At 35.8% G+C, this 11,045-nt stretch overlaps 1 protein-coding gene across 1 annotated transcript; it reads left to right on the forward strand.

Moving 5' to 3' along the window:
* Positions 1-7,730: 7,730 nt before the first annotated feature.
* LOC134249744 (uncharacterized) lies at positions 7,731-11,028 on the forward strand. The gene is made up of 4 exons (XM_062732094.1): positions 7,731-8,142; positions 8,283-9,049; positions 9,140-9,787; positions 9,886-11,028. The coding sequence occupies exons 1-4, from the start codon at positions 7,731-7,733 to the stop codon at positions 11,026-11,028; spliced, it is 2,970 nt and encodes a 989-aa protein (XP_062588078.1).
* Positions 11,029-11,045: the final 17 nt, after the last annotated feature.

Below are 11,045 nucleotides of genomic sequence, written 5' to 3' on the forward strand. Positions count from 1 at the left end.
AAACTAGCAGACATTGCTTTCCGCCAAAGGCGCTAAAAGAGTACATGACAAAATGTAATACGTTTAGGGTAACTTGAGACCCTCTAGTACTCGAGAACAGGGTCGTATTTATCAGTTTTTGAAAAAGGGCATGGGTTCTAGGTCACAACGGGGATACTTAAATTCAAGATTTTTTAAAAAGAAAAAGTGAGCTCCCTCCCCCAAAGACTACGGGGACATTTTGAACTTTTCTATATCAAATAATATCAGGAGAGAAACATTACCTTATGCATTCTTCCTTTCATGACTTTTTATTATCTTCCGAAATAATCAACGTGAAATCTTTCATGTTACGTGTGTGTGGTCGAGGCCCGGGGCCGGGGTTGTGAAGGTACACAGAAGAAAGCAATACACAAAACTCTATCTAGAGACAGACAGGGCAGAGACTGAAGTACTTATCTTATATTTAAAAAAACACTAGACGTAAAAATATATATGTTTCAGAAAAATAATAATTCTCTCATTCTCTCCCTTTCTTATAAAATAGGGGGAGTTCCAACGCTCAGAACTCTCCTCCCTTCCCTTGATCAGCCAATGGAGTTAAAATTCAACCATTTCGATACCTGCACGCTTTTAATTCTGTTGTTAATATTTAATAAGCCTACATTAGACTTGTGATATATACCTAGATCGACATGTCATATTCATATCAATTCAAAGTCAAGTTTTTTTTTTCTCATTTCCTTTAAACTATACTCCATGTTAACTCGGATCAACCACCCTAAACCTCTTTGCAATGATTAGCAGAAATTTGAACGTACATATTTTGTCGAAACATGCATATTCATATGTACTGCATCCTGTATTTTAAAAGATATTCTAAAATTCTTTTGCTATATACATATATCCCCAATTAATTGATTTCTTAAATTTGCGCAATCCTATCCACGGGGTCATGATTGGAAGAAATTAATCTTCATTATCAGAAAATTTGCACTATTGCATGATTAATCATGGCCTTACTTTTTAAAGAAGAGGTTTTCCACAAATTTTCTATCGAATCCTACGTAAGTCTTCGTGCTTGTGCCAAATTCTATTCCCTAGTTTTAGCAAACTTGAGTTAGCACTTACTAAGGATGTTAACATATTAATATGACTGATAGAAATAGAACATACGTAACGTTCAGAGACGGACCGACATCGATAGAACAAAAAGGAGGGAAAGACAGACAATGATGATCAGAAATGTTCACTTGAATTTAAAGCATGGTTGGTCTTAAATGTGGAAAGTTTATACCAGATATGTAGTATCCATGCATGGAAAAAAAATCAGATTTGTATAAAGAATCCTAATCAATAAAATATTTCAATACTGAAGAAAATAATTTTTATCATCAATGATCCATATTCCCATTTATCAAAATTTAAAATGTAAAAGTAACATATGTGATTTTGAAAATTTACATGAGAGTTACGGGTGGTTTATTCCAGGTAAGTGTATTCGAGATGTCAAGACTTATTTGAAGAATCCGTCCCTCAATCCGTATACCACCAAATGCAATCAGTATATCAATGCCAAATTCACCGTAGGCAACCCCACCGAGGAAAGCAGTTGCTCCAATCTTAAAAAAATAAATGTATTACTTTTTTAAAAATATTTAAAATGATACTATCTTCTTTGATAATGTATTCTCTCTTTTGCAGAAGTTCAAAACCGAAGGAAATCATCTACACGACAGTTAAGCAATGGCGAAGTGTGTAATGTCATAGCTAAGCTATTTTTAGATTGAATATTGAACATTTTGATTTTGAAATTTTATATATATATATATATATATATATATATATATACATATATAGATACAAGGTCACGGATGGATATTTATATAAAGCACTAAAAATGACCAACGACACGAACAATAAAAATTGTCAAATTTTCGGGACGCCCTGTCCCTTCCTCAGGACAAAGAAAAAAGTTAAAAAGTCATAAGAACAAAGGAAAAAGAGAAACAAAAACAACTAGCACAACTAGCACTACTACTAAACTACTAAACACTAGATATTTACATACTTAATTACATGTTGAATTGGAAATTTTTTAGATTTTTAAGAACACTAATAAAGAAAGAAATTCGGACCGCTATGAAATGCGTCCGGTCTATCGGATACCCGATAGACCGGACGCATTTCATAGGGCGTCCCGAAAATTTGACAATTTTTATTGTTCGTGTCGTTGGTCATTTTTAGTGCTATATATATATATATATATATATATATATATATATATATATATATATATATATATATATATATATATATATATATATATATATATAAGAAGTATTTGAAAAGGATAGTTTTAACTCATACATTATATAATCACTTTGATAATTTGACATTTCTCCTCTTTTCATTTTAATGCCACATCTCCGTAATAAAAACATTGCATTAGACATTAATGCCAGGGCAAATTTTTGAAATTTCTTAATTTGAATCTTCAGATAAATGTTTTTTCTCATAAACTTATCCTTAACGTGTTCGACGATATCGTTTTAAGGACAGATTATACAAATAAATTTTTGTCATAAAGATTGAAAATAATTAACAACCATGGTTCAATAAAAAAAAAAAACTGAACAAGTTTAGCCGCGTAGTTTGTAATTTTTCATTCGAAGTTTCAAAAAAATTGAATTTGAAGTGGAAACTTCAAAATTGTTGGTATCTAAAGAAAGGCCTTTTCACAGCGAATATACCTGTGAATTGTGAAAGCATTTATGCTAATTGTTTAAAAAAATGGCACCAACAATTCAACAGTCATGTCCAAATTAAAGTTGTCAATGGATATTTTTTGCAAAAGTAGATCAAAGTCTAATACCATGGACAAGAGGTCAAATATGTTAGATCCAAAGAAAGACCTTTTGAAAAGGAATACACAAGTGAAATATGAAAGCCATAGCTCCTAGAAATCAAAATTAAAGTTATTGGCAAAATAAAGTTTGTTCGGACAAACCGACAGAGAGACAGACAGATGGAGGGACGGACAGGACAAAAAGCTATATACCCACAAATCTTCGATTACGGGGGCATAAGAAAAACTTCAATATAAATTCTTTTGTTGTCAAGTTGGTGTTCTTATACAGTTGAGATAATTCATAAGCGTACAATATACGCGGTGGTGAAGGGTGAGGGTGTGTGTGTGTGTGGGTGGGTGAGGGTGTGTGTGAGGGTGTGTGTGTGTGTGTGTGTGTGGTACGTGAGGGTGTGTGTGTGTGTTTTGATATCATTGATATTTTTTCGACAAACACTCAAACTTTGTACAATCAAAGCAAGACTTTTTAAAAAACTTTTTTATGATTTAAAATAGAAAAACTCACCCTCCAATATTTTGAATATAAACATGACTTTGTATCTGCTGAAAATCCAATACTTGCGTCTGCACCAAGTCCTTTTACCAAAAAAAAATCACCATATTGAATAGAAATGGGAACAACTATCGTTTTTTAAAGAATTTTTTACTAAAGAATATATATATAAATATACAAGAGTCTCATGGACCTGAGCATCATGTATCAACTTTCCAGCAATTGAATGTGGTTCGTGTTTTAATCCAAATTCACAATTTTGAAAGAGGCACCATTGTTTATCATAACTATGCGCTTAGAATACTTAATTTGGTTACTTAATACCCATAGGCAAATTAGGGGAACAAAATAATCCATTTTAACTAATCAGTATAAATAAGCAATAATCAGTAGTGTCTCGAGACCAAATGAACCCCTAAATCCAGGACCATACATTTCACAATTTTGGAAAAGGCACCCTTGCTCATCATGAAGGTTTGCTCAAAACAAGGAGCACATTTCAAAGCATTAATTCATTTTCAGTGTTTAATTATTAGAGCCCCCTCTACGGTACCCCTGAACCAAGGGCCTTAGAATTCATAATTCCGGAAGAAGAATCCCTGCTCAGCATTACTATGAAGCTAGAATGTTTAATACACGGAAGCAGATGAGATTTAAAAAAATCAATAAATAATCAATAAAGCCCCAACCTAATATCGGAAACCCTTACCCTGGGACAATGAAATTAACAATTTTGTAAGAAACATCCTTGCTAATAATAACTTTGCACTTGGTTAGTTTATTTGATACCTAGGAGCAGAGGAGACGATTTTTAAAGACTTTACACTTTCACTGTGAAATCAATAGAGCCCCACGCCTACACCAGAATCCCTGGCCTGACCCTGGGGCAATGACATTCACAGTATAAATTTTGGAATAGACATCCTTGCTCATCATAACTATGCAGAGGAGAAGATTTTCAAAGAATTAATGCATATTCCATATAAGCAATATAAGCCCCACGCTTACACCAGAACCCGAACCTGGGCGGACGATGAAATTAACAATTTTGTCTTGTTTATTATATCTTTATAAGTTTGTTTGTTTAATTCCCGAAAATAAGAGAAGAAAATTTTAATGCACTTTCACTATACATTGTATAATCTATAGAGCCCAGAACCTGGGCCATGAATTCAACAAGTATGGTAGAGAACTCAGTGCGTATTAATATCCTGCCAACAGTTTGACTGCTGGATTTTCAAGATTCCATTGATTAGAGTGGTTTGATCCACCCTTCAGGGTCTAGGATCAGGGACCATGATATTCACAATTATTGTCCTGTTTTACCCATATATGCTATATGCCAAAATTTGTATTTGGTTGAGCGGTTTTAAAGAAGAAGCTGAAAATGTTAAATGTCAAATATATCGTTTTTGGCTGAAAAATCTAAAGAGAAAAAACTAGGAAAACTGTTCCCATCGTCTGTCCCTACTAAAACTTTGGTTGACTTTGGTTGATTGTTTATCAAAGAATGACAAACCATGGATTAAGCATACATCAAAATATGTTAAATATTTGTCTTTTCTTTTATTCTCCCTTTTATTTAGTGCCACACAAAGTTAAATAGTTGACCAAGAAATGTTTGACATAACATTTTTCCAGGTAAATATATTTTAGGTACAAATTTAAAAAATAGAAATTTAACTATGATAGCAGATCTTTTCTTTTATAGGAAAGCTAACCTTTTTCCCACCTGTATTCAGTCAGTTTCAGAGGCAAAAATGATATTCAAATTATACCACATATGCTTACGAAGTGCACACTAGCGTTCAAGCTTCTTACATGGCACAGATACTATATATATATATATATATATATATATATATATATATATATATATATATATATATATATATATATATATATATATATATGTATCTGTGTGTGTGTGAGGGTGTGTGTGTGTGTGTGTGTGTAACACAAAATTGACAAATAATCACTTTCAATGACTTTTGTCTGATTTATCAAATGAGCTGAATTACAAAAAAGTATCATAGCCTGCACTTCATTAACATTGTGAACAAATTCAATAATACAAATTTCATTTAGCCTCTAAATACCCTTTTTTGAAATATTTTTATATAACAAAAAGCATTTTAATTTGTTATGTAATTTGTATCTATAATATCTCTTCTATGGAAAGCAGTGAAATAAAACATTTTTTGTCAGCTTCACAACTATGGTTTGCAGGGATGAAACAGGTTATAACAATGTAGTCTAATATTTAAAAAAGGTTGCCAATGTTGAAATGATTTCTACAAATAATGACTTGCTTTTAGCACATATTTAAATTCCTGGAGTTATAACCAGATTTGAGCATTTCAACTGAGATAATTACAAATTTGTGGCATTTAAAAATAGAATGGAAGAGTGAAAGAAAGAACAATCTGTAACAAATTCACTGATTTATGAATATCCAATGCTTTATAATGCTTTAGATAAACAATCAGAAAAATCTTTTTTAAGTGTGAATTGAAAACCATATATTTACAAACACAACTTTGGCTCCACTTGGACGAAAAACATACATTTTCAATTACCTGCAATGCATCGCAAAATAATTATACAGGAAAAAAGTGTCGATTCCAGAATATAAAACTAACAAGAGGCCCAGGGGCCACATCGCTCACCTAAGTACTGTGGCTAGGTTAAAACAAAAATCAGTTTAGTATTAAAAAGCTTTATGCATGAGTGGTCCCGACCTACTCCTAAATGGCAGAAGGGGTAAGGGAGGATACAGTTTCATCAAAAACTTGAATCTACCCTATCTGAGGATGCTTCCATATAAAATGGACAAACCATGGCTTTGCTGTTCTTAAGAAGAAGATTGTTCCTAAATACACCTATGTTAAACTTTGATCGTCCATTGTGGCTCCACCCTACCCAGGGGGTCATGATTTTGAACAAACTTGAACCTACACTACCTGTGGATGCTTTCACATAAATATGAACAATTATGGATAAGGTGTTCTTAAGAAGAAGATATTTGAAGATTGTCCCTATATACTCCTATGCTATACTTTCATCGTCCTTTGTGGCTCCACCCTACCCCAAAGGGTCATGATTTGAACAAATTTGAATCTACACCACCTGAGGACACTTCCATATAAATATGACCAACCATGGGTTTGATGTTCTTGAGAAAAAGATTTTTTAAAAGATTTTTTACTATATATTCCTAATTAAACCCAAGAACATCCATTGTGGCTCAACCTTACCTCCGGCGGTCATGGTTTGAACAAACTTGAATCTACACCACCTGCAGATGCTTCCATATAAATATGACCAATAATGATTTCACACTGTTCTTGAGAAGATTTTCTTAAAGATTGTTCCGATATTTTACAATGTAAAATTCAATCATCTATTGTGGCACAGGTAACGGTAACCTAGTGGTAGAGCGTTCGCTTCATGATCGGGAGGCCCGGGTTCGATTCTCGTTCGCGGCGCCGCGTCATTCCTAAGACGTAAACTTTGGTAGTGACTGTTCCTTCGCCATGTGCTCGACACTAGAAATGAAAGACAGGTCTTTCGAATATGACCTTAAAAACGTAGGTCCCGTGTCACGGTAGGTGTTGGCACGATAAAGAACCCTCACTGCTCAATGGCCCTGAGTGCCGAGCATAGGTCTAAATTTGAAGCCCTTCACCGGCATACGGTGACGTCTCCATATGAGTGAAAAATTCTTGAAAGGGAGATGTTTTGAACAAACTTGAATCTACACCACCTGAGGATGATTCCCTATAAATATCACCAATCATGGCTTTGCTGTTCTTGAGAAGAAGATTTTTAAAGATTTTTCTTATGTATTCCGATGTAAAACTTTGATCAGCCATTGTGGCCCCGCCCTGACCCCAAGGGGTCATGTTTTGAACAAACTTGAATTTACACCACCTGAGGATGCTTCCATATAAATATAATTTATTTATATGAGTGTGTTAGCGCTATGACATGGCAGCTCCACCTCTGACTATTTAGCTTGTTTTCTACTTTATTGCTATAGTTCCAGTTTTGTTGTGCATTTTTGCAATAGACGTTTTAATCAAGAGCAGATTTCCATTTTTCTCAAAAACATTGCTTTTTTTAGTAATTTTTTAAAATAATGTTTGGTTATTATGTTCATTGAACCGTGACTTTATTGCAATTCTATTGGTACGAGCTATCTTGTTCTTGTGTTCCTGTTGTGTTTTAAGTCGTTCCATATATTTTCGTACTCATTTTAGATATATATGTTCTGTGTGACTTTATTCTGGCTCTACTGGTACGAGTTATCTTATTCTTGTGTTTCCATTGTGTCTCAAGTCGTTCCACATATTTTCGTACTCAACTTAGAAATATAGTTGTCGTAGGATGTGTTTTGTAAGACCATGTGTTGCTAGTGTACCAGGTCATACGGAAACTTCTCGTTTCAGAAGGGGGACGAAGGCTGGACGCAGGGTCATCAGGCATATCCACACTGTCTGTGGTGGGCGGTTGAGATACGAAGGACATCAACTGGGGGTTAATGGAGATAACCTGGTGTATATCTTCGATGATATACTAAGGAATCCTTCATCTCCCTTGAAAGTTTCTGCTGAACCATGCGAAGCTCTTCCAATCCCAACATTGATTCAAAATCGAGTAAAGAGAATTGACTATCCGAACAGTCGTAATGATTCGAATTTGTCAAGACCAAAGATCTTTGACCTAAACACTTCCTACGGTACGGATGCGGTGTGTAAGATAAACAATCGCATTACGTATGGTAAACCAAGAAAAGTTGGTATGGAAAACAGAATTCAAACACTCACGAAAGTAAAATTGAAAAACATAAGACCAAGTTCAAAGCTGTTTTCATTTTCTTCTCTTAACTGCAGATCAGTTAAAAACAAATCACTATCAATTTTGACTATATACTTACAGAGGACTTTGACTTAGTCGCATTGACTGAAACTTGGTTAGGTTCCTCTGTTGATGAAGCTGTTGTGAATGAACTGAAACCATCATGCTACGAAATCATTCGTCAAGATCGCAACAGTGGACGCCGTGGTGGTGGAATAGCTCTTGTCTTTAAGAAGGGAATTGATGTGACCGTTCTGAACACAAGCTCGGATATTTTCACTCAATTCGAACATCTAGAAGTTACAGTCCGAATAGAAGACATGAGAATGAATCTATGTATCATTTACAGACCGCCACCTTCTACTGTGAATGGTTTAACTACCAGTCAGTTCTTCTCAGAATGGGACACCTATCTTGATCAGAATACTATATTTCCCCAAGACCTAGTAATCATAGGTGATTTCAATTTTCACGTCGACAATCGTAGTGATCCTGAGGCAAGCAGGTTGTTACAATCCCTTGATGATCGCAACCTTATACAACACGTGGACGAGCCGACCCATGTTCACGGACATATCCTACACTTGCTTATCACACGATCATCTAGTGAAATACTACATTCACGTCCTCAAGTCAAAAATCCTTCATTGAGTGATGTGAAAGGAAACTTGTGCTGTGACCACTATGCTATACATGCAACGTTCAACTGCAGAAAGCCACAACATCAACGTAAAGAGATTACATTTAGAAGGCTCAAGAATATCGACATACATGATATGAGTAAAGATATCAAAAATCAACTACAAGATGAATCCGCACGAAATGAGAACACATCTGTTGACCATTTAGTACAAGGGTACAACAAATGCCTCTCGCATATTCTAAACACTCATGCGCCTCTTGTTAGCAAGTCAATTCTTATAAGAGCTAACACATAGTGGTACACAGACGAGCTCAAGAAAGCGAAACAACAGAAGCGGAGAACGGAGAGACTATGGCGTAGATCTAAACTAGAAATACACCACCAGCTTTTTAAAACGGAATGTAAGCAAACAGGTCAATTACTACGCAAGGCAAAAGAAGAATTCTATTCTGCTAAAATTCAGGAATGCAGATATGATCTGAAAAACTTCTTTAGGGTGACGAATTTATTGTTGGGTAAGAATCAGAAGAGTCCCCTACCAACATCATCATCAGATGAAGATCTTGCAAATAAATTTTCAACGTTTTTTATAGACAAAGTAACATCCATCAGAGAGACACTTAAACAAAAAACAGAAAAAGAAGACAGCTATTTAGGCACAGATGTATACTATCACGGGCCTCTATTAGCTGCTTTTGAACGTACCACTGAAGATGAAGTACGATCCCTAATAATGAAGGCACCCAGTAAATCATGCGAACTGGATCCAATTCCAACAAAGTTACTGAAAAAGTGCCTGGATCCGGTAATACCGCTTGTCACAGAAATGGTTAATGCATCTCTCGATCAGGGAATTTTTCCGTCTGCATGGAAGGAGGCCATAGTTCGTCCACTTCCTAAGAAACCTGGACTAGATAAGGAAGTGTTGAAAAACTATCGGCCCGTATCAAACTTGAGTTTATCTCAAAAATATTGGAGAAAGTTGTGGCTCGTAGGATTGATGCCCATTTGGATGCGAATTCTCTTCGCGATCCACTTCAGTCGGCATATCGTCCGAGGCACTCCACGGAAACGGCCCTCATCAAGGTCCACAACGATATTGTGACAGCCCTAGACCAACAATCTTCAGCAGTCCTTGTCCTTCTGGATTTATCCGCTGCTTTTGATGTTATTGACCATAATATCTTGTTCCAACGCCTAACTGTGTCTTATGGTTTCCGTAATGGAGCTCTTGAGTGGATCAAGTCTTACCTCAAGAACAGAAAACAATGTGTCACAATTGGATCCGTCCGATCAGAGTCTAGACAGCTGCCTTTTGGTGTCCCCCAAGGATCTGTACTCGGACCGAAATTGTATTGCCTCTTCTCCAAACCCATTGGAATCATATGCCACCGACATGGAATGATATATCACTGCTATGCAGATGATACACAAATCTACATGATCATAAGACCACTGGAAAATTGGAACAATTATTTCTCTCGACTTGAAGCGTGTCTTAGTGAAATTGGTTCATGGATGACATCAAACCTACTCAAACTAAACCAAGAAAAGACCGAGCTAATAATCTTCACCACAAAGCAACACCAGAAGTATCCGCCAACATTACAACTAAAAGTTGGTGATAATATCATTGAAAGCGTGCCATGTGTAAAAAATCTAGGTGCATTTTTTGATCAACACCTTACTATGGAAAAACAGGTATCCTCGGTCGTCAAGTCATGCTATTTTCAAATAAGCAATATTGGACGAATACTGCGCTTTCTTACAGAAGAAGTCTGCAAGACCATAGTGAATGCCGTTATCACCGCCAGGCTGGACTATGGGAACTGCTTTCTATATGGAGTGTCAAAGGCCTTACTAGACCGGATTCAAAAAGTCCAGAACACGGCAGCTCGTTTAGTTACAAGATCATCGAAACGGGAGCATATTACACCTATCCTAGCTGATCTTCATTGGCTACCTGTTTCTTTTCGTCCACAATATAAAATCTTGACATATGTCTACCAATCCTTACACGGGTTAGCTCCATCTTATATCAAAGATCTTATAATGGAATACAAGCCTACCAGGTCACTGCGATCTGAGTCAACATCACATTTAGTTGTTCCTAAGATCAGGACGAAGACATGGCGCACGTCGACTTGGTTGGGCAGCAGCATTTTTGTGGAACGGCCTTCCTAATGATATAAAGCAGGCCC

The sequence above is a fragment of the Saccostrea cucullata genome, unplaced genomic scaffold, assembly GCF_032062105.1.
Source record: "Saccostrea cucullata isolate Sc308-1 unplaced genomic scaffold, CSIRO_AGI_Scuc_v1 ctg305, whole genome shotgun sequence".
Classification (NCBI taxonomy): Eukaryota; Metazoa; Mollusca; class Bivalvia; order Ostreida; family Ostreidae; genus Saccostrea; species Saccostrea cuccullata.

Coding starts and splice junctions, on each gene's coding strand:
- LOC134249744 (XM_062732094.1), top strand. CDS start 7,731: ATGTGTTTTGTAAGACCATGTGTTGCTAGTGTACCAGGTCATACGGAA. Junction 9,050..9,139: donor ACACATCTGTTGACCATTTA/GTACAAGGGTAC, acceptor GCTAACACATAG/TGGTACACAGACGAGCTCAA. Junction 9,788..9,885: donor TGTTGAAAAACTATCGGCCC/GTATCAAACTTG, acceptor GATCCACTTCAG/TCGGCATATCGTCCGAGGCA.